We start from the raw sequence: 23,171 nt of genomic DNA on the forward strand, positions 1-23,171 counted from the left end.
GTACCAATGCGTAAGTCAAGGTTCTTAAAGAAGCTAACAAGAAAAAAAATGCTTCAAATGAAAACATTCCAAAAGAAGGGTGGTTGCCTGGATATCTTGCACAAATGTCTAATGAGCCATTCACTTTTCTCCTTAATTCATAAAAAAGTTAAACCAAAATACCAGCTTGAGGTGGAACACCAACTATGACACAAAATAGACTCGCAAACCAAACACTTCACCTATGGAAAAGGCCAAATTAAATCTACCATACTAGTCTCTGAAATAAATGAAAATCATATTCAAGAAACTGGACATGAGGCTGACAGCTTTAATGCAGTGGCGGCCAGCTGGCAAGTTGTGATCTTAGAACCTTTTAAGTCAAGAGGCTGTTGGAGGAACTCAGATTTGGCAGGTCTTGTCATGACAGTGTCAATAAAGCAACCAAAATCAGCAGAAGACAGGTATGGCACATACTTGTGTATCTTATGCACTTATGAGGAGACACCCCCCCCCAAGATGCCCATCTAAGAAACCACAAGTTTTGGTCCATAACATGCCTTAAATGAAAGGATTTTAACTTGACAAGTAAAGCCAAATAATGTCACCATGAATCTTGTAAGCTTTCCGTAAGTGATTCATCATCTCTGCAAAGCAAGAGCCTGCTTCCACAAAACAGAATGCCCATTATGGTCTCAGTAAAACAGTGCCTATAGTGATTATATTCTCTGTCCGGGTGTGCTCAGTGGTATCTCAAAAAGAAATTAAAAAGATAAAGCACCAAAACAAGATTTCAGGCCCTTCTTCTTGTAGAGACACAATTAAGACCTTCCTAGTCTGTGACAATGGCACAACTGAATGGATCCACCCCAGCACAGGTCCTCCTAGGAGGAAGGAAAAAGGAGAAGATAGAAAGGGGAAAAAGCTGTAGACATTAAAAGAGTGTAATCACCAAGCTCCTTCATATCTATATTCTACCAGGCAGCCCACTCTCAAAAGCAGACAGAGGAGTCAGCTACAGCCACACCTTTAGCTTTGGCTTGAAAGCCTTTATAGAACTGTCGTGAAGGATTTGAGCAAGGCTTTCAGACAGAGCTGGTGCACTGTCCTATATATCTGCTTTTCAGTCTGACAGATAAAACAAACCTGTATTTGTGTATTTGTTCGCACACCTACTGCAGACAAAAAGGGACACCGAAGGCCAGAATTCATCTGCAGAAACACTGCCACATTCTGATTATGGTGACAGATTTAGAATCACACATGGAAAAAATTAGCCTGTGCTATCTGAGGACTCCTAGAAGCATCACCCACAGTCTCCAGCATCAGAGCTGTTCTAGATTAAAGGAAGTCTCTAGAAGAGACCCAGTCAAACTTATTGAAGAAGTCAAAAGAAAAGATAGTTTAGCTCTAAAAATCTAAATATACTATGTGATCCAAACATAAGACACTCAAAAAAGACCTTGAAATTAGAAAGTTCAACATCTATGACTTGTCTATAAAGAATCTATTTTTACCAGTTATGCTGGAAGAGTAAAGTGACGTCATTCTCCATTCAGAGATTCTTATCCTAGAATACAAGAAGCCTTTTCATTTTAGCTTAGGATTCTGCTAAAGCTAAGCTTAAAACCCACTCATATCAATTTATCTGTTAATAACCTAATATTAAAATCTGTATATATATTACAAACTGTATTCAACGCTTTCATGCAGACATGACTAAGTTTACAGTTGTCAGTTGTATTCAGTAAGCAGTAGTAAGATGACAACAGTGACAGGTTAAACACAGGCAGCGCACATAGAGAGATAACATCTTATTAGACCAAATAACACAGGTATAGCTTGTGTCTCTCCCTCCTCCTCCCCTGTCCGTAAAAGCTAGTGTAATAGAAGGATATTAGTAATACCTATAAAACCCACTCTACTTCACATTCTTAGACCAAAACTACTGCTATCACAAACTAAAGGTATTTATGAATGAATACAAATGAGATTCTGGAGAAACTGCATGGAGAAAATGACACCAGTAGACTGGCAGATAGGAGGTCAGGCTTTAGCTTAAATTTAGAGGCCATATGCAGGCAAACAGTGCAGGGGCCAAGTTTTTCACGCCCCTTACTAGACCATTAAGTAAGCAAAGCTGAAAAGACACAATAATGAATCTTGGAGGAGATAAAAAACCTCAGAACCCCACAAAAGATGAGAGCACAGGAAGGCTTGTCTCCCAGGCACCCTGCACAAGCACAGAGCTCACTCCTTGCCCAAAGCTCTATGTATAGTAAAACAAACTGGTATTTAATGCCCCTTACATCTTTCTCCTGATCTCTAGGAAAATGTAAGAGAGAATATTTACCCATAACATTGACCAGTATAGAAAGATAAAGCATCAAGGCAATTTGCTATGGCTTTTACACTGGATTCCACGAGAAAAGCATGATCTGCAGACAGCTAGACACAGTAGCAACTCCCTGTCCTACATCAGATCTGGAAAAGCTGGGAAGCCAGAGCATCTAGATCAGGGCAAGAAAGAAATACACAAAGAAATACATGACTCTGCTCAGGTGAGCAAGCAAAGAAGGAGGGATATACTGTGAAGCGTCAGCAGAAGAAATCAAATGAGTCACGAGATAAGTTCCAGCTCTAAGGACTCCCGCACAGCAGCTCCCTCTAATCAGCCAGGAGAAATAATGAAACAGAAAAGGAAAAAGACAGCATGTCTTGAATGCACAGACCAGAATTCAATATGAAATATTCAACCAACAAATTCAGCCACTGCACAGTAAGGAACAAACACTTCTTTTTGCTCAGTATGAAATGAAAGACAACCTTAGCATGGCTGATTGAATTGCTTCCCTGACTGGGTGCTCTAACTGTATGAACGTTATCTGCAGGGGAACACACTTCTCTGCAGGCTTTTGCCTGGCTCTGAATGAAGAACTTACCACCTTTTCTTTTCCCAGCAGAACAAGCCGCCCCAGACAAATGAAATGGAATAATGGAAATGTTAAGGTCTATCCTTGCAACACACCTGCCTCACAAAATGGGCCCAGCAGCCACCATATTTCTGCTCTTCCAGACCACAAAGCTGCTTAGAAAAAGCTACCAGGCAGTAACTCTTCCGCATTATCTTCCCTCATTTACATCTTACACAAACAAGGCCACAATGACAGGGGAAGGCATTCACTCACCCTGTACTTATGAATATTTAATTGCTGGAGCATGAAATGACAGCTTCACAGAACAACATTCTAAGGAGAAAAAAAGTCTACCACCACTTAAAAAGTCAGAGAGGGATCATTCTATTGCTTTTCTGGAAATAGCTAGTGTTACCAGTGTCCTTCATAAAGGGACTTCACCCTGACATGAAGGACATGGAGCTTTAACAGCATGCAATCTCAAGTATGTGCCACTGCAGCAAAGGAACATGAAAGTCATGATAGTAGCAAAGTTGACAGCATCCTCTGCTGGCAGCAGCAACAAAGCCCAGATTTTTGAGGAGTTCACAGTTTCCAAAACACACCTCCCTACTATGCTACCACCGTAGACTACTTCTATGACCATGCTCAGAATCATCCTATGTTTTAAACACAATATACACGAATGGGGAGAAAATTCAGTGTAATACTTAAAAGTACATAGGCAAAATCCCATATTTAAAAGTAAAGAACTGAAGACAGACTAGAAAGGTATCGTGTTTTAGCCCTAGCTGGCAGCCAAGCACCACACGGGTGCTTGCTCGCTGCCCCCCTTGTGGGATGGGGAGGAGAACAGGCATACAAAGCTGAAACTCATGGGTTAGGGTAAGGAATAAGGATAGTTTACCAGGACAGCAAAGGGAGAGGGAAATAATACCATCAGTACTTATAACAGAATATACAAAACAGGTGATAACACAATGCAACTTACCCACCGAATGACCAACCCCATCCCAGAACCACCCAGAGCTGCCTCTCCCTGACTAGCGCCCTTTTATAGTGAGCATGGCATCATATAGTATGGCACACTACTTCAGCTAGTTTGCGTCACCTGTCCTGGCTGTGTCCCATCCCAGCTCCTTGTGAAAATTAACTCCATCCTAGCTGAAACCAGGACAAAAGGTCGTATTCTCTTTTCTGCTAAAATGGATTTTAATCTAAATTCCTGAGCCTTTGGTCTTCATGCCATCTAAACAATCCACTACTACACTTCCATTTATTGGAAAGGGTTTGCAACAGATTTGTTTGCTGGGATTACACTGGGTATCACTAGGAGTCCAAAAGCAGATGCTGGAGAGCAGACTTTAAAAGTCTGTCAGGAGAACCACTCAGAAGGAAACACAGTGGCTTGTAGGGTTTGGATGCAGAGTCATTCCTCACTTTGACACAAGAGGCCATTTGCTCTCCTTACAGGAAACTAAACCTTAACTTCACACAGATTTGCAATCACCAAGTCTTCAAAAAAAAAAAAAAATCCCAGGAACTTCAACTAATTTGACAAAGCTGTATAGACAGAGCAAGTAAAAGTAACAGAACATGTCTGGCTGTCTCCTACAGCCTTAGACCAAAGAACTAAGTCCTGCAAAGCCTCTTAGTGGTTCCTGTTTTGTCTCAAGATTTGAAGGCTCTAATAAACCCTTGGCTCCCCATCTGTTCCATGGGAAAAAAAGATTCTCCTTTTCTTTATTTAACCAGTCTTTTAAATCTGGTTGAGATAGCCTGATATGTTGAAGGTAGCCTAAAGCATCCTTAATTTTCATAACAGAAATGACAAGACCCATTTGTAGCAATCACTGCTCTAATTATTGATTGAATGACTTAACCTGTTCCTACAGGAAGTCTGAGATGTCTTTGATCAGTAAACAGCAGGAAGCCACAAAGCAGTCTTGTGCTGACAACAGACCCAAGCAAGAGGGCAAGGCAGCATGCACACTTACTCAAAATCTTCAAATTCCAGATCATTTCCCTCTACGGATGGGCTTGAGTTCTCTGAAGTGGAAGAAGAGGAGGAGGAAGAGCGGAGACGGTTTTGTTGGTATCGCATTGAGCGCTGTCGAATACTGTCCCTTCGGGAAAGATACTGGATCATCCTCTGAGCATAATATGCAGCAGGAGACAACCTGAGCAAGAAAGAGATATACAGACACTCATTACACAAGTACAGAATGACAGCCAGTTCTATTTTTCCTTTTGAGCTCCAAGTGCCAGGACAGTACCAGCACATCACAAAATTGCCTGTTTGCATTTTACCCCTGAGTAAGACAGAGTAAATAAAGAAAGCAAGTAGAAGTAATTTTCCTTTTATAAGCTGCACTCTCCCGTGATTCCCTTGTTGTGCCAACAGCAGCAGTACACAGTACCTATAGACAAAAAGCTCATCCACAGCACACAGAAGTTTGCTTCTCAGGACTCTTTGGAGATCATTGTTTCATTTTTTACCAGCTCACAGAACTAATCCTGGCAAATATCCCTGGTAAGAATCAAGCCCACTCCCAATGTGAACTCTGCTTGCAATGCCAAACAGCAGCAGTGTTCACATACAGATTGAAGAAAGGTGCTGTTGTTTTGAGGGTACTTGTGGAGCACCATAAAGTATCAAGCAGGAGAAAAAAAGGTTTAACAGCTTTGTTAAACTACTTTGTAAGCCAAATGGTAGGGATTTCATATAGTGGCAATTTCATCAAATCCAGTAGATGTATGTTAAGAGGAGTGTTACAAGCCTTGCATCCCACCTGAAAAGAAAACCTTCCTCTGCAATTAACTCTTAATTCTCTCTCATCCATAACTTGGCCTTTGTTTGCATCAGCTATCATGTGCCAGTATTACTCTCTTCCTTGACGCTAGGCAGGTAAAAACATACTCTTTTCCCACCCTGCATATATCCACAGCTCCTAGCACAAGCTTTCTGTGACACACTTACTCAGTATTAAAGTCCAGACTCCTTAGATGCTTGAATAATCATTTCTTTAGCCTTATTTCCATTAGACTTGAACTCTAATTTGGAGGGAGGAGAGGCGATGACAACACCCTCCCCCCCCCCCCCCCCCCCCCAAGTAATTAGATATTAAGATGTCTCTTCCTTGAACTTCTAGGCCACACACCCCCACACCCCCCCAAATCCATACATGTGTCTGATTTTGGGGTTTTTTTTATTCTATTGAAGTTACCAGGCTGGTACTTCCCAGGGTCATAAAAATACAATCTCATTTCCTGCAAAGGCACCCTGGGCAAGAGACCGATAATGGAGACAGCAGCCCTAATTTTTAATCTATAAATGAAAGTGTGAACAGCTTTAAACAAAGAAAAAAATAAACCAAGAAACCTCAAATGAACAGTGAATTCCAGGGGATAGTCTAGAGAGGAAAATATATTCATTTGCAATCACAAAGAGATGGTCTGTCTGCCTTATAGGAATACTAACCATCTTCAGAATAGCGTCAAGCTAAATTAGTTTTACAGTGGACCTCACCATCAGCCATTAAGACTCTCAAGGATATGTTTAACTTTATAGTGACCAATACCACACAGTTTCACTGTGTTATGCTACAACCAGCGACAAAAATGCAACTCCATAGTCATCTCTCATAATATGATTGTTAGAAGACTTTTTATTTTTTCTTCCTTCCAGAGCTCTGCTGATTCTATGAGAATGTACCGGGAATAAGACTTTGCTTATATATGGCCAAGTTTCACATCCACAACAGCATGAGCAGCAAACAATCAGACCAGGTCTGATAAAGTGCTCTGCTATTATCCCTAACATCATATTTCAATGGAAAACTGCATTTAATAGTATTTCTAGAGACTGCTCCCTAGAGCAGCACGGAAAAAATGTACTAATTTTTGAAGGGATAGATCGTATTAATGTTGTTTTGGCTGCAGACACCCATCAAGGATGTTCAATCTCTCACTGCGCTACACATTCAGGGCATCTAAGCAAAAGAGAAGGTGACAAGAAAGAAGGAATTAGAAGCCATGTAGACACAAAGAGAGCATCTTCCCCAAGGTAAGCTCCCTGTACCCTATTAGGCTGCCATCTTGGTAAAGAGGCAAGTTTAGCAGACACACTATAGGCTCAGGGGTCTAAAAACTTAGTCAATAAGCAGCAAAAGAGTAAGGGGAACCACACACTCTGGTTTGGATTCCTCCTGGATCTTTTATGAACTCTTTGATGAGTTAAATCTGTTCATGCTTATATAACACAGAAGGCTTCACTGTACAAACACAGCGCTTCTCTCTACTCTCCTGAAGACTTAATAGACCAAGTATAAAAAAGCAAGGCATTATAGCAACGCACTCATGAACAAGGAGCTGTTCTCCTCTTTGGCTTTTTCCATAAGCCAAAGCCTCTGTGTATGCCTAAAAATAAGTCTACGGCATAGTATGCGCACATAGAGAAAGAAAGGAACATGGAAACAAGACAACACTGGACAACACAAACAGTGGTCTCAGCAGTCCACCAGTGTAATCACTGAATTTTTTTTCTTTGTTAATATCACACCAAGCAAGAGTTTTACAGAAGGATACGAAGAACGAGTTTTGTAGACATCTAGTCTTCTCAAATTATGCAGCACATCACAAGAAAAAACACAATGGTGCTTGTTAGAGGAACAAGAAAGAGAAGGCAATAAAGACTGGCCATAGTGGGTGACGAGATGCCAGATTCCACCTCCTGACAGCACGTGGTATGTAGACTGGATAGACTGTGAAAAAGATTTCCAAAGAGAAGACAAAAAGCTTAGGTCTGATATACCAAGAGAAAGGTGCAAGGGATAAAATACAAAAGGGCAGGGGAGAAACATATTGAAAGCAATAGGTTAAAGAATTAATCTTTGCAGATGAGTGCATGAAGGGGGAAAAAATTAATTGTATTTGTCAGGTTATATCTCTCTTTGGAATACAGTTATGACAGAAATCAGAACCAGAGCTGAAAGCCAGCATAAGAGATTTAGCTGTCCTGGAGGGAGGAGAAGGCTGCAAAGCAGCATAAGAAACACCAGTTAACATTAAACATATCTCTTCGGTTCATTCAGCTATTGAACACAACTAAATCAGCCCCTGACCAAAGTTAGCGTACCAACTGGCTAAACACACACCAGTCACAGCAGACTGCCTAGTCTGTTTATTTCTCACCTGTGCTTCTAATAAAGCAGGGGCAAAACACAGATAGAGGTTATCCAGTAATTCTTAAACCAAGTTTGCGTCCACAGGACAGTTGGCTGTATTTGACAACACCACAGGAGCTAAATTAACCTAGTCTCCGAGGTGACTGGACCCTATTTACTGAAGCAGATGGTTCAGAGGAGGAGAGGCTATGCTGCCACACGTGACCACCACAGAACAAGGCACTGAGTGGGAGAAATGCTGCAGTGCAAAAACCAGAACTGAATAGCTTCCATCTCATCCAACAACCATATCATCAAGGCAGTGCATTCTCTTGGCACCCAGTGCTGCTGGCTGGCCAGTGAGAAGTGGAACTGTGGGACGGAAATGTTTTGCTAGCATTAGTGAAGTTCAAGTATCTTGCTCTGAATGGGATCATGAATACTAAAGAGCGAGCTACTACACAGCACAGCATCCTCAGCTACAGCCAGATATGCAAACCAGCTGGCCATATTTACTGACAACATGACCTCTTTTGGGTTTTGTTTTTTTTTTTTTTATACAAAGGCTGCTTTCTCTTTACCCTCCCCCATTTTAGTATCTTCTCAGGAAGTAAACTTTAAAAAAAAAAAAATCACAAGAACATCAAACGGAGAATGTCTAGACCCAGTTCCCCAAGACAGCCACAAGAATTGGTATGTCTGCATCCAAGAGCACTATACTGCTGGGCAGACCCCCGAGTTCCCTAACATTCCAGAAGTACTGACACCACTCATCAAAACCCTGTGTTGGTGCTGATGGTCAGGATGTTCACTGACATTATTACAGCCCACACCTCTAAATGTCTCTCAACCAGCAGACATGTTTTAAAGGGGTTACCTGATTGGTGTCCTTTATTTCCTTGGTGATATCTACAGTAGCATACATACTGCCAAACCTCGAGATGAAGGCAATACTGGTAGCAGACACCAACCTTTGTTGTTTCTATTCCACTTAAACCTTCAACAGGCAACATTTGGCCTGAAGGTCTCTTTCCCAGTAACCTTCTAGGACCTTAGATGTTTTTCTAGAGATGTATCTACCAAACACCCTTGTGACGCTTCATATATGCAGTCTGGGAGCATCTTTTCAAGTATTTCTATTTAAAAAAACCACAACATAGGTGTTCTTTGATGACAGCTTTATTCGATTCCTCTGCAGATTGTTTTCTGAGCTCAGTACATACAGAAACTGTGGTGAATGACAGAACAGCCAAGCTGACCTTACAGAAGTTCAGCAAGGCCACTGAGAAAGACAACTGCAGTCTACATCAGAATATTCATTCTAAATCTGAGGGAATTTCAAAAAATGCTCTCCTCGCCTCACTCCTGACCTAGGTTATTCAAACATAGCATCATTACAGACAGTAGATGCAGAAACAAAACTAACACACACACGCGCTCTCAAAATCAATTCTTCAGATGATGTAGTTAAAAAAGACTCCACTGGAGACAGCTTGGTCTTAAGGAGGTGTATATATGTTTTTAATATATATTTAAACACACATACACTCAGAGACAGGATGTATGCTTATTTCATCTTTGTTTCAATTTTCCACTTTGTTATTTAAGAACATCTGAAAGTCATAGCTTTCCATTACAAACTTATGCTACAAAAAAAACCTCAAAATGCAGTAACACTCCTTTTAATCATATTCCCAATTTCTAACATGTCAAAGGGACAGTTAAAAGATACTGCTAGCCTAGCACTACGGTAAGGTTTATGAAGGAATACTCTAATCTTACTCCACTCAAACTTCCAGCTCGTGCTGATTATGCATATATGAATCTCATTCTCTGAAAAGGACAATGACACTTACTGGAACAAATTAACCCTCTTAGAAGAAGTTTCAACACTGGACTTTTCTTCCAAAGCTCCTTATAAACTCAAGCTATTATAGCTTCTACCACAACCTAAAAAACACTTGAACCGTCACATGAAGAGCATCAGAGAATGGTTTGGGTTGGAAGGGACCTCAAAGATCATCTAGTTCCACCCCCCCCCCCCCCCCCCCCCGCCACAAGCAGGGACACCCTCCACTAGACCAGGCTGCCCAAAGCCCCATCCAACCTGGCCTCGAACACTCCCAGGGAGGGGGCATCCACAACCTCTCTGGGCAACCTGTTCCAGTGCCTCACCTCCCTCACAGTAAAGAATTCCGTCCTAACACCTAATCTAAATCTACCCTCTTTTAGTTTAAAGCCATTACCCTTTGTCCTATCACTGCCCTCACTGATACACTGTCCCTCACGATCTTTCCTGTAGGCCCCCTTCAGGTACTGGAAGGCTGCTAGAAGGTCTCCCCGGAGCCTTCTCTTCTCCAGGCTGAACAACTCCAATTCTCTCAGCCTGTCCTCACAGGAGAGGTGCTCCAGCCCTCTGATCAGCTTTGTGGCTCTCCTCTAGACTGTCTCCAACAGCTCCATGTCCTTCTCATGTTGGGGGCCACAGAACTGGATGCAGTACTCCGGGTGGGGTCTCACCACAGTGGAGTAGAGGAGCAAAATCACCTCCCTCAACCTGCTGGTCACACTTCTTTTGACTTGCAGCCCAGGATATGGTTGGCTTTCTGGGCTGCAAGCACAAATTGCCAGGTCATGTGGAGCTTTTCACTAATCAACATCCCCAAATCCTTCTCCTTCAGGGCTACTCTGAATCCTTTCTCTGTCCAGCCTGTAGTTGTGCTTGGGATTGCCCCGACCCATGTGCAGGACCTCACACTTGGCCTTGTTCAACTTCATGAGGTTCACAAGGGCCCGCATCTCAAGCCTGTCAAGGTCCCTCTAAACGACATCCCTTCCCTCCAGTGTGTCAACCACACCACACAGCTTGGTGTCATCGGCAAACTTGCTGAGGGTGCACTCAATCCCGCTGTCCATGTTGCCGACAAAGATGTTAAACAGCGCTGGTCCCAATACCCATCCCCGAGGAACACCACTCGTCACTGTTCTCCGCTTGGACATGGAGCTGTTGACCACAACTCTTTGAGTGCGACCATCCAGCCAATTCCTTATCCACGGAGTGGTCCATCCATCAAATCTATGCCTCTCCAATTTAGACACAAGGATGTCGTGCAGGACAGTGTCAAGTGCTTTGCACAAGTCCAGGTAGATGACATCAATCACTCTTCCCTTATCCACCAGTGCTGTAACCCCATCATAAAAGGCCACCAAATCTGTCAGGCACAATTTGCCCTTAGTGAAGCCATGCTGCCTGTCACCAATCACCTCCTTATTTTCCATGTGCCTGAACATAGTTTCCAGGAGGATCTGCTCCATGGTCTTGCTGGGCACAGAAGTGACACTGACTGGTCTGTAGTCCCAGGTCTTCCTTTTTTCCCCTTTTTAAAAATGGGGGTTATGTTTCCCCTTTTCCAGTCAGTGGGAACTTTGCCGGACTGCTAGGACTTCTCAAATATGATGGCGAGTGGCCTGGCCACTTAATCCGCCAGTTCCGTCAGGACCCGTGGATGCATCTCAGCAGGTCCCATGGACTTGTGCACCTTTGGGTTCCTTAGATGGTTTCAAACCTGATCTTCTCCTACAGTGGGCAGTTCTTCATTCTCCCAGTCCCTGCCTTCTGTGACCTGGGCAGTGTGGATATAGCACTTACTGGTGAAGACTGAGGCAAAAAAGCTGTTGATTATCTCAGCCTTCTTCATATCCTTGGTAACCAGGTCTCCCATTTCATTCCAGCAGGGGCCCACATTTTTCCTCTTTTTATCACTGATGTACCTATAGAAGCTTTTCTTGTTGCCCTTGACATCCCTGGACAGATTAATTTCTATCAGGGCTTTGGCTTTCCTAATCTGATCCCTGGCTGGTTGGACAATTTCTCTGTATTCCTCCCAGGCTACCTGCCCTTGCTTCCAGCCTCTGCAGGCTTCCTTTTTGTGTCTGAGTTTGCCCAGGAGCTCCTTGTTCATTCACGTAGGCCTCCAGGCATTTTTGCCTGACTTTTTCTTTGTTGGGATGCATCGCTCCTGAGCTTGGAGGAGGTGGTGACCCTTGAATACCAGCCAGCTGTCTCGGGCCCCTCTTCCCTCCAGGGCTTTGTCCCATGGTACTCTACCAAGCAGATTTCTGAAAAGGCGAAAGCCTGCTCTCCTGAAGTCCAGGGTAGTGAGCTTGCTGGACGCCCCTCCAGGCTGCCCTGAGGATCTTGAACTCCACCAGTTCATGATCACTGCAGCCAAGGCTGCCCTTGAGCTTCACATCCCCTACCAAACCCTCGTTGTTGGTGAGAACAAGGTCCAGCATGGCTCCTCATTGGCTCCTCTATCACTTGGAGGAGAAAGTTATCATCAATGTATTCCAGGAACTTCATGGATTGCTTGTGCCCTGCTGTGTTGTCCCTCCAACAGATATCAAGGTGACTAAAGTCCCCTAAGAGGATGAAGGCTTGTGGACATGAGGCTGCCTCATCCGCTCAGTCTCCCTGGTTGGGTGGCCTGTAGCACTACAATGTCCTCAGTCCCTGCCCTCCCTTTAATCCTGACCCATAAGCTCTTGCTCAGCTCCTCATCCATCCCCAGATGGAGTCCATGTACTTCAGCTGGTCACTGACATAGAGAGCCACACCCCCTCCTTGTCTACACCATCATATCAGTTCAAAAATGGCTTCAAGTAGAAAAATATTTTTGACAGTGCTCCTTATGCTAGGAAATGGCTCAGGCATTGATCCGCTTCCATACATTTTATTGAGCTTCATCATAGCAGAGATCCGACAGAAGGAAAAAAAAGGAATTCAGACACCTAGGCAGGCCCCCTTCCTTTTCTTTTTTGAAGGGCAGCTCCCAGAGAGCCAGAATCACTTCTTACAATTTCTGCTCAGTAAATCTGCCTGCTTTGGGTTACGCATTCCAGAAATAAGGAATGGTGCACTTCCTTAGCCATTTAGCAGCTCTTGGCATTCATAAATTGACCTGAATGCAGTAATACCTTTCAATTAACATTTGTAAAATATCATTTTCATGTTTCCAGGTAAATCAATCCCTTTACCTGTCATTTAATCAATTGCCATTTGGAAAGCTTTTACATTCATCAGCATCATTCTGACATGCAGTTGCCAAGACCTTCTGCAATTACCTAGGTTGGATTCCCAATGACCTTGCATATAGGTAGCATACTCCACCTTACTTTCACCTCACTACAGTTTTATTTACATCATTCCTGAGCCTTTGAATTATCTTTACTAAGTAGCTTTCTTCGCAGTAAATGGAAAAAAAAGCCTAATACAAGATTTCATCTCAACAAGGCTTTATCTACAGACATAGTTAGCAAGGAGTAATTTACCAGCTAATTATACTGTGTGGCCAGTTTGCGACATAGCCTTTTACTTCAGAACCTGTACTTAGAGCATCATCTGTATAAAAATGCAGATTTTGTTGTTAATGATGTAAAAAAGGATGAGATTTAAAACAAACCAGCCTCCTTCAGCAACTTAGATATTTAATTTTCATACACTGGTATTCCTGTACTCTCTTTTATGATAAATCCTAGTAGCCTTCAATTCACACAGCTATGCCAGAGGTTCCCTAAGAGGCTAAATCAGATATATTTTACACTTACTGAGTTTTCCTCATTCATAGTTTTGTTAAACCCATCTAAAGAAAGCTTATTTGTCACGATTTATTCTTCGAAAGCTTTCAAAGCTGCTTGCTGTTCACGATTCTATCATTTCTTCTGACAGAGTCTATGGGTCACATTATCCCATCTGTTGCTTTCTTAATACACCAAGAGAAACTGCAAAGATCACTCCCTTCCATTTTTGATAACTCTGCCATGTTTGCTTTTTCTAGTCCTCTGAAACACTCCCACCTCTTCGGGAGATTAAGCAGCACTACAGGTGTTTCTATGTCTAATGTCAATGATTCATGACTCTTCAGAAATAATTGTCAGTATTTTGTTCTTAGTTATGTGTATATATATAACATCCTGGTTATGCTCTCTCTCATATGGATACATTTATGGAGGCATTCCATTCTTCCAAGCACACTGTCTGCTCACACCAGCTCCTAACTGCCTTTACTACATTCTCCTTTACTCCTGAATAGACTATTTGTTTTTCCTTCATTTTTCTTCAAAAGAGATTTCAAATTTATTGATATAATCCCATTTACTGTTGGACCTACTTGTCACCTAGTGTTCTCCATCCCAAATGATTTCAGGAATGCTTATGTGCTTACTTCAACAGCAATTTCTTCCTCTTTTCCTCATTCTCTTCCAGACTTAACAGCATCTTCTCATTTGGTTTGCACCCTGCCCCCATGGCAAGTCATTGAGGAGGTGATGGGCCCAATATTAGAACCATTCCCAAAGGATTCAGTGAGTTATACCAAAGTTATACTTTTGCCTATGAAACTTAAATGCCTTTAGATTGCATTTAGCTCTTACCTGGCTGGATCTGGGTAGATTGGATGTTCCCGGGACCCTGCTCCATCGTAACGAGATAACGAAATGAGGGAAGACTCCAGCAACCTCCTAGAAAGGAAAAACAAATGACGAAGTCAAAGACCATTGAGGAACATCCCTCCTATTTATGCTCTGCTTTCCAAAATCTCTTAAGACCATTTCTATCATCAGTGCAGAGGATTCTGCAACATACTGAACCATTCACTGATGGCATAAGTGTTTTCACCACATAGGTGTTCAAAGTGTAATATTCTTACTGCACAGGAGAAAGAACACCTTGAGTAAGAAAGGAGAGTCGTCCCAAACCCACTTTCCAAGAGAAAGATACAGGTGTACTTCTCCTTTGGAGACAAGCCATGACAATTTGTCAGGTCCATAAACACTAACACTGCGTTGGCCATCTGTCAAATTCTTATCTACTCAAAGGTGGCTACACAGGGAATGGGCAAGGAGCACAGGACAAAGAACACACTTTGGCATGTGGACTTTAAGGGAACCACTGGTGTTTATTCACAGCAAGATATTCAATCTTAGGCTCAAGGCTCAGAAAGAGAGGTGTTCAGCTAAAAAAAAAAAAAAACCAAGTTCATCTCCTCTGTATCTTAATCAGCCACAGGGAGAGATACCACATATTCACTCAAGAAGTAAATGTATGCAAATGCAGCCAGACAGCTTGAATATGTGAGAAGTGAGTCTGAGTCACGAAGGCAGCAGAATCAAAAGTATATAGCAGGAACATGTCCTCCACTCTGGCTTCTACATGCACCTCTTGTCATAAAGCACAGGATGGCATTGTTTCAAGACTGACTCATTCAAGCCTGTTGCAGCCATTAGATTAGCACAAGAGAGATGATTTGGGGCGGGTGTGGAGAGTGCAAAAATCAACTGCCAAAGTTTATAAGGCTGCTGAGTTCCCTTTCAAGTCTTTTTGCCTCAGAACTCCTGCTAAATTTTGTTTTCCAGAGTTTGTAACATAATGAAAACGCTGTGGTTATAAAGTCAAAGAAGTCCAACACCATATCTATTCTATTCACCCCCACACACAACTGGTGAGAGAGATTTGAACCTATCGATCGTAGCCCCACACTCCTAATTTGCAGTTAGCATTTGCAATGCAGGACAGCAAGCTTCAACACAGGAAGCAGGAAAAGGACCAGATAAAATCCACACCCAACTTCCTATTTCTAGCCAGATAAAGACAGTAGAAATGCAAATGAGAATGGGTTTTCCAGCAGCAGCCCCCCATCAGGATCTCAAGACAACTTTTCACTGCCTTCCAGCAATAAAATAAAATAATAATAAAAAAAAACCAAAAACAAAACCCCCACAAACCAAAGCACTTCAATGTTACATTATAAACCTAGAATACAGAAAAGAGCAAGAGATCATGCCAGTTACTTGGAAAGGCACGCGTCAGGTTGAGAGACTCGGTACTTGCTGCAAAGCCCTGGGACTCTACAGAAGGCAAGAAATCCTGTCCTCTCTGGCACAAAGTTGCTTGGCAACCATTTGTCTTATTCAAGAACAGTTATTAAATCTCTTAAACTTTAATTAATTCCCCAGGTTATTGAGTCAAAAGCTCTAACCTTCAACACTGCTAGATATTAGGAATCCCTTGGCTCCCCAGAAAGTTATCATACTTCAATCCTGCCTCACCAAATCCTCTCTCCTGCTCCAAATACGTAAGTCAATATACCTAAAAGCAGCTAATCCAGAACAAATGGTGCAACAGCTTTATGAGATATACCTGAAGTCCTATACCTATGAGGTATACCTATCACTTACATCAAATATAAGCTGATTTTATTACTTCTGGAGGGAAAGGCAGACAGATTAAAATTAGCAGAAGGGATATTCTACCTATGCAGTCAGCTGGCCTCTTTCTAAACCACTGGCTCAGTTCAGAGACTGGGTTACTGCCACAGCAATGCCAACATGTTTTTTAGAAATCTGCTCTCAGAGCTGCTTATGCAGAGCACTCCAAAACCAGCAGTCTGCAAGCAGCCTGGATATGCCAAGGCTGCCAGCCTTCTGGACCATCCTGCCTAATCATTGGACTTCAATCGGGGAGAAAGAGCTCCCAGAGCACACAGATCCTGGCAGGGCCACAATCCAAGAAACAGCAGCCACCTCCTTACAGATGTGAGCAACCTACACACAGTGCAAGTGATTTGTTTGATGCCATTTCCCTGCAATGTCTATGTTGTTCTGGTAACGTGCACACAAAAATAATCATCAAACTAATCAACCCTGTCAAAAGTCTTGATGCCTATATACTACACACGCCACCCTCTTTCCCAGCCTTTCAGGGTCTATCCATTAAATGACACACCAAAATCAGAGCTACAAGGGAAGATGAGCAGTGCATGCTGCATGGCCCAGCAGGCTCTGGTAGAAAGGAGCCTCCAAGTATTCTCCAGCCATATTTCTCTTCTCACCTTTTGAAAGGCTGGCAATTGCCTGAGACAAGCATTGACTTAGAGGGATCACCTTCAGAAACCAGCCAGCAGCTGCACTGAAGGAAATCAAAACATATACCAACCAGAGGGACCAGAAGGGTGTGGTAGCAGGAGCAGGACACACACCGTAGTAACTCAGCATGGGTCTGTCAGGAGTCCCTCTGCTTGGCTTGGGAACAGCACTTCAGGGAATCTACACTTCTCACCTCTACACCCTATCTGATCCTTGAAATAAATACTTGAAGAGCCTTGTTCTACCAGGTACCTGGCACCTCAGATGAGAACTGGTATGTGTTACTTCAGTAAAACACAAACCAACAGTTGCATGAGCCACATGATGGCCAGGTATCTGGGTAAAAAGACTTCTTACTGGCCTCACAGCCCTGTGATTTTACCCAAACAGCCTGCAACTCCAGTCCATGAAGCAACAGGAGCTGCTGCTGCTTTAGGAGCACCTCCTTCACCAGAAGGGCTCCCTAGGAAGACCAGTAGGTAGCGGGTTGTGGGGAGCAGGATTATAAACGCACTCCATTAAACACACTCCCCAGGACCCTCTCTGAGGCTGCACTGTCTGAGTTGAACGGTCTCAGCCAAGACGGCCTTTCCAGCAGTCTTCCAAGACCAAACTCAGCTCCTGCATTATCTCACACTGAGGCACACAAGCCACATACTAGGGCCACATTCAGACCAGGTGGACAAAGGTAATTCAGCTAACAGTAACTGCTAAAAGCTACGAACAGGTGGATATAAATATATATAGTAGGCAAAAAACCAAAACAAGGCAACATGCAATTGCATGAGATCCAGATGGACCATCTCTGTGCTTAGTGCTCCAGAGAACAACAATATCTGTATTGAAACAAGAGCACTAAACACAAATAAAATCTATTATTTAACTAACTCATTCTAGACTGAGCCCTTGAGGCCCAAATTACAGATCCAAATGCATTTGGTACTGACAAATGGGTTCAATAATAGATACACTGCTATAATAATCAATAAAGTGTCCCACGTGTGACATTGGTAGTGTAACCTACTATCCCCCAGGAAGGCACAGATAAATATTTTTAAAATCATGCTGCACTCTATCAAGTCAGGTGCCACATTCATAGCTTTTGCCACCCAAAGCCCCAGAAGAGAGACAGACTATTTGTTTTCAGTAAGCCCAAAATGTAAGGTGGCCCAATATCCTACCACGGTAAATGCTGAGTTTGGGAGCAATTCTGCTAAGGAGGATAAACATAATCCATGGATGAATAGAAGCAGCTCTCTTACAGGGAACTGCTAGCCACTAAACATCTAAGTTTCCAACAGAGAAACATGCAAAGAGAGAACAGAAATGCATATTGCTCACATCTCCTTTTGAAACATTTCAGTAGATCACACTTGACTCCTGAATCCTTTCTGGAGCTTACAGCACCATCTTCCTCTCCCACCTACCCCATTTTTGCCACCCAGATATATAACAGGCTAACACTAGGCTCTGTGGAAGCAATTGCTCCACTATCTCTGTCTAGACAATATGAAATTGTCACAAATGACATCTAAAGTACAATTAGCAGAGAAACTGCAATTTCCACTCTCCTCCCCCGCTCACAAGGAAAAAAAAATTAAAATCACACATTATCATCCTCCAGGTTGTCAGTCAATGCTGCAATGATGAAGATTAACTCTGCTCACCCTGAGACATGCTTCTGGCCCAGCTTGCTAAAACAGGAGGAAGGGGATTGTAGTTTTTTGTTGGTTTATTTTTTTTTATTAAAACTGCTACAAGAACATACAAATCGCCTCTGTTCCGCAGCACTGAGATCTCAGCAGACTCCTTTTCTGTCGGATATCAGCAGCTACAGAACTGCCGCTCTACACTCACTGTTACCTCGGGTGTGCAAACAACAGCAAATGCTAGCGAGGGGGGAAAGGAAGCAAGGAAGGTCCAAGTTACAGGACACCTTTGGACAAAGGAGAGAGCAAGAGAGTGCACACACACAGGACACTACAAGCAGAAAAGGGAAATTTCTCAGGAACAAAGCAGCTGAATGCCAGAAGCTGCAGCTTGAGGGGGAAAAAAGTCATGAAGTAATCTCCTCACAGTACATCATCCTTTGGACTATACCCACACTCTCCCCACGGGGGTGAGGATCACCACCAAAGCCTCTTGGGACAGAGTGATTCATCTCAGCAGGCTTTGAGAAGATACTTAAATGCAGCAAATTTAACTTCTCAGTAACAGTTTCTAATGATATGCAATTTCTACACTGCATCTTAGATTTGTTGTCACAGCACGCACATTACTGAGTAGCACTACTCCAAGCGACACCAAGGGAAGGGCTTTCTTCCCCATCCAAAAGGGAGGCGCTAACAAACAGCATGGAGACTTAGTTTCCTTAAAATCAAAAGGGCGTTCAGTCAGCTGCCATCCTCCTAAGCTACTGCTGCACACCAACAACCAGAGCAAACCAGTAAAATGAAGCACCCTAATGAGAGCAAGCACACCTACCCCTCCCATAGTGCCAGCCTTCAGCTCTGAAGAGAGCTTAAGACAGAGCAATTCATAGTTATCCTTTGAAGCAGAAGTTTATCGACAACTCCAGCAGGTTCTATTAGTTTTCTCCTCTGGTTTGGTATCTTCCCTGGAAAGGCTTTCATATTCCCTACTGCCCATTTGGAGGTGAAATTACTGCACTACATATTGCATCCCTTTTTCAGCCCTCCAAATTACAGCCAGCAGCCAGTTCTCCTGCGCTCTCCTCCCTATGAACACGCTCCTGTGGTTCCTCATAGGAATGTAAAGAACAGTAAGTTTAAAACTAGATTTCCTTCAGTCATCTTCCTCTTACAGCAAGGCAATGTTTAACCTAAAGATAAGAAGAAAGCTGAAAGCATGAAGACAGCTGAATGCTCTCCAGCTGCCCAACAGCACAGCACTGCTACCCCCTCTCTAATCCTAAGCTCGATTATTAACTGTTAACAAGCCAAATTAATTCTGGGAGATCAATTATAACCTCAATAAAACATCAGAAAAATATTCTAAACAAAAATCTTAACCAATCCAATGTACTGCCTGGGGTTTTTTCTTCCCTCTTCCCTTTTCTCAGAAGAATAGGGAAAAAATACTTCAGACTTCTCTGTACTGTGTTGCCTACTTTCAAAGACCAAACTGAAATCACGTAAGGAGAAACCATTGAGCATTTTGTTCCATAGCTTCATTTTCCATAAAAGTTTTGTAGTTCTTGTCAAACAGAAAAACACTATTGCTACCACCAGTTTCATGTTCAAGCTTAAAATAAAAAAGCAATCTGTATGCAGTTCTAGAGATTGCTTGAAAAGATGATTTCTAAAATTAAGTCCTTAACATAATCTACTCTGATACCTCTAAGCTAACATTTCTAGACTGCTTCAGCTTTCACATGATTATGGTTAGACGTGTTTAGCCTGGCATCAAGATGTGAATTAAGACAGGTCAGAAGCAGATGATTAGAAGAGAAGAAACAGTCAAACAAGATGGTCAAACTTTACAGTTGTAACCGTCTACAAGTGATAATTACCCTGAGAATTTCACTACTGATGAAAACCTCAACACTCACTTCTGCAGTTCTCCAAGTTAGCTCCTCCATCCCCTCGTTCACATCTTTCCCATACAACTCATCCTCCGTGAGGAACAAGAGTTGGCAGCTGCCTTTCTTATGAGTATCCAAGGCCTGTTAGGCATTCTTTTCATCACTTTTTTTTTTTTAAAATAAAATTATTCCACATAATGAACACTCTTTGCAAGAAAATTTCCTTTCTTTAGGGAAAGCAGTGACAGCAAAGATGCAATATGTTCCAAACATGGCCTTTGTAGAACACTTTCACCTGCCTGTGAGAAAGAACTTGTGCTAAATCTGAAGGGCAACCAGGGACAGAGAAGACATCCTTCCCAGCTGGAAGGTGTGGAGTTGTCAGAGAAGTAGGTCTGATATAGGACAGAAGTTATCACTAAAAAGTTTTTTTTCCCCCTTCACTGATTCTGGGTAAGAATCCTGCAGAAAACAAGCTGTAAGGATTTCTCAGTCAGAATACAGACAGCACGTCAGGTCTTCAGCCAGGATGGGAAGGAGTCCAAGGAAAAGGGGCACGATTACATGAAACAAAGAACTGTAGGTAAGAGTTCAAACAGCTGAAACAAGTATCGGGATTTGAGTTCTCCTGATCACAAGGCAGGGAGCAGAGTTTCAAGAACACAGTTTACCCTTTAACATTTACCTAAATCAGTTTAACTAGAAAGTGATACCACATGATGAATTGTACTATTACTGCATCTCTGCTCTTGGACTAGGAACTTCAACTTCCATTTACCACCTGATGCCACAAGAGCTACACAGCGCCTTTGGACATCATCATAGGGAAAGTCAGTGGCTCTGAGGAAGATGACAGATCTTTTAAGTGGAGCCAAGGTTGCACTGTTAATCTATTACTTCACCTGCTGACAAAGGCCATGCATCAGAACAAAAGATGAGCTAGCATTATGCAGAGGTCCTTGTCATACGGCACCCGGGGAACGATTAATGTGTTCTTTCAACAGGCAAGAGGAAACACACATCCGTGATAGACATTAAAAGGGTCAAGAGCAGTGATGACAGCATTGATGAGTTTGGCAATAACTCCAACATGAAAAGAATTATGAAAGATCTTACACTTTCATTTTGCAGGGGCAAAACTTGAGGGGTGGGGAGGGGAGAAGAAATTTAAATCAGCTCAAGCTACTGCATGTGCTATTTTGCTCTACACTGGCAGTTTTATAGCAGTGCTCCAAATGGGGCAGGCATCTCAGCTAAGCTGAAGATAGACATTGCATTCCTCCACCTAGACCCTTAACAACATGCAATTATATCAGAAATTCAGCGAGAGGGAAACAGTTCCTCGTCATCATAGTTATGATAACAGGCTTGAAAGCATGGCCAGAACATAGCCAACACAGTGAACTCCCTCAGCCTACAGACAGCTTTACTCTTCTGAGGGCTCTTCTACCTACCTTCCTAAGCATAATGTCTGCTTCAAATTCTCCTCGTTCTGGGAGTTCCCAACACCACAGATTGTGTGGACAGCAGAAATCTCTGCTTACCCACGCACACAGATCTGCGTCAGCTTCTGGGATAATTACATAGGGCTCCTGCTTCTCCATAGGGAATTGAAGAGGAGGTGTCTTTCCTGAGGGGGCAGAAGCCATACCATTATCTCCATAGGCTTCTAAGGCTATGAAAACAGAGGTCCCACCACACATCAATCACTTCCTTTAAAATGCTCTTGTTCAGGCTGGAGTAATGAAGAGATTCAGGTCAACAGATGACCAGCAGGGCAGTTCAGCCACTTACCCCAGCCCTCCCACTTCATGAAGACAGGGGAAGGATTTGATACTAATGCATTTCAAGTAGAAAAATGAGTCAGTTTCCTGGCAGATAATGAACCCTGTTTATTCACAGCCTTCAGTTCCAGCAGGTGCTTTCTCAAGAAGAGCAAGGGAGGGGGTCAGTTACATCATCACACAAACAGCCATTTGGCGCAATCAGTTAAATATGTATGTGGAAAATGTTTAAAATGCATGTTAGCTATTCAACAGACCAGAACAGCTCAACTGGAGAAATCTAGAGTCATCACTATTTTGGTTACAGTTGTATTACTGACTCAGATCACAGGTCCCTCTTTCTCCAGGACCAGAAAGTAGCTGCATGCTGCTCTACAGCAAGTTCTCCAGCCCAGATTAATAAGCAGCGAATAACTGGATGAGGGCACTTTGTCCCCAGACACACTGTGCTGTGTACATTTATAAAGAGCGTGAAGAATGAGTGCATGCAGGCAATATATGTAAGGGACGGCACATCTAACAATTAGGGCTTGTGTTAGCGTAAGGGGCACCACTATACTGCCAACACCTCCAGCTCCTCCCCACCCTCAAGAAAGCTACACAGAGATCTTAGTTGAGCAAGCAGGCCTGAAATAGAAGGTCTGAGGGCCTGCCCAAAAGTTGTTGAATCACAGCTAGATAGTTTAAGCATGTCAAAGACCACCATTAATCATAAGTTGAACATCATCCCCTAGACAGAATATTACAAGTACATGAGCTCAGTGGACATAAGTAAAAAATGGGAACAAGAGCAACTGTTCCAGGTCAAGCGAGCTTGTCTGGACATGTTGCCCACCCTGCAGCAGCTGGATCAGAAGGCTGC

General features: G+C 42.8%; 1 protein-coding gene across 4 annotated transcripts in view; it reads right to left on the reverse strand.

The window, feature by feature from the left end:
* The window catches only part of AMBRA1 (autophagy and beclin 1 regulator 1), a 141,196-nt gene that overhangs the window by 93,279 nt on the left and 24,746 nt on the right, over positions 1-23,171 (reverse strand). For all 4 annotated transcript variants that reach the window (XR_012835716.1, XM_075754564.1, XM_075754566.1 and 1 more), the window contains 2 exons: positions 14,492-14,578; positions 4,892-5,074 (listed from right to left, as the gene is read on the reverse strand). Coding sequence is in view for 3 of the 4 variants with exons in the window: in XM_075754564.1 (XP_075610679.1) it covers positions 4,892-5,074; positions 14,492-14,578 (270 nt within the window). In the remaining variant the exon portion in view is untranslated. The remainder of the gene's footprint in view (positions 1-4,891; positions 5,075-14,491; positions 14,579-23,171) is intronic.

This window comes from Balearica regulorum, chromosome 5 (assembly GCF_011004875.1).
Source record: "Balearica regulorum gibbericeps isolate bBalReg1 chromosome 5, bBalReg1.pri, whole genome shotgun sequence".
Taxonomy (NCBI): Eukaryota; Metazoa; Chordata; class Aves; order Gruiformes; family Gruidae; genus Balearica; species Balearica regulorum.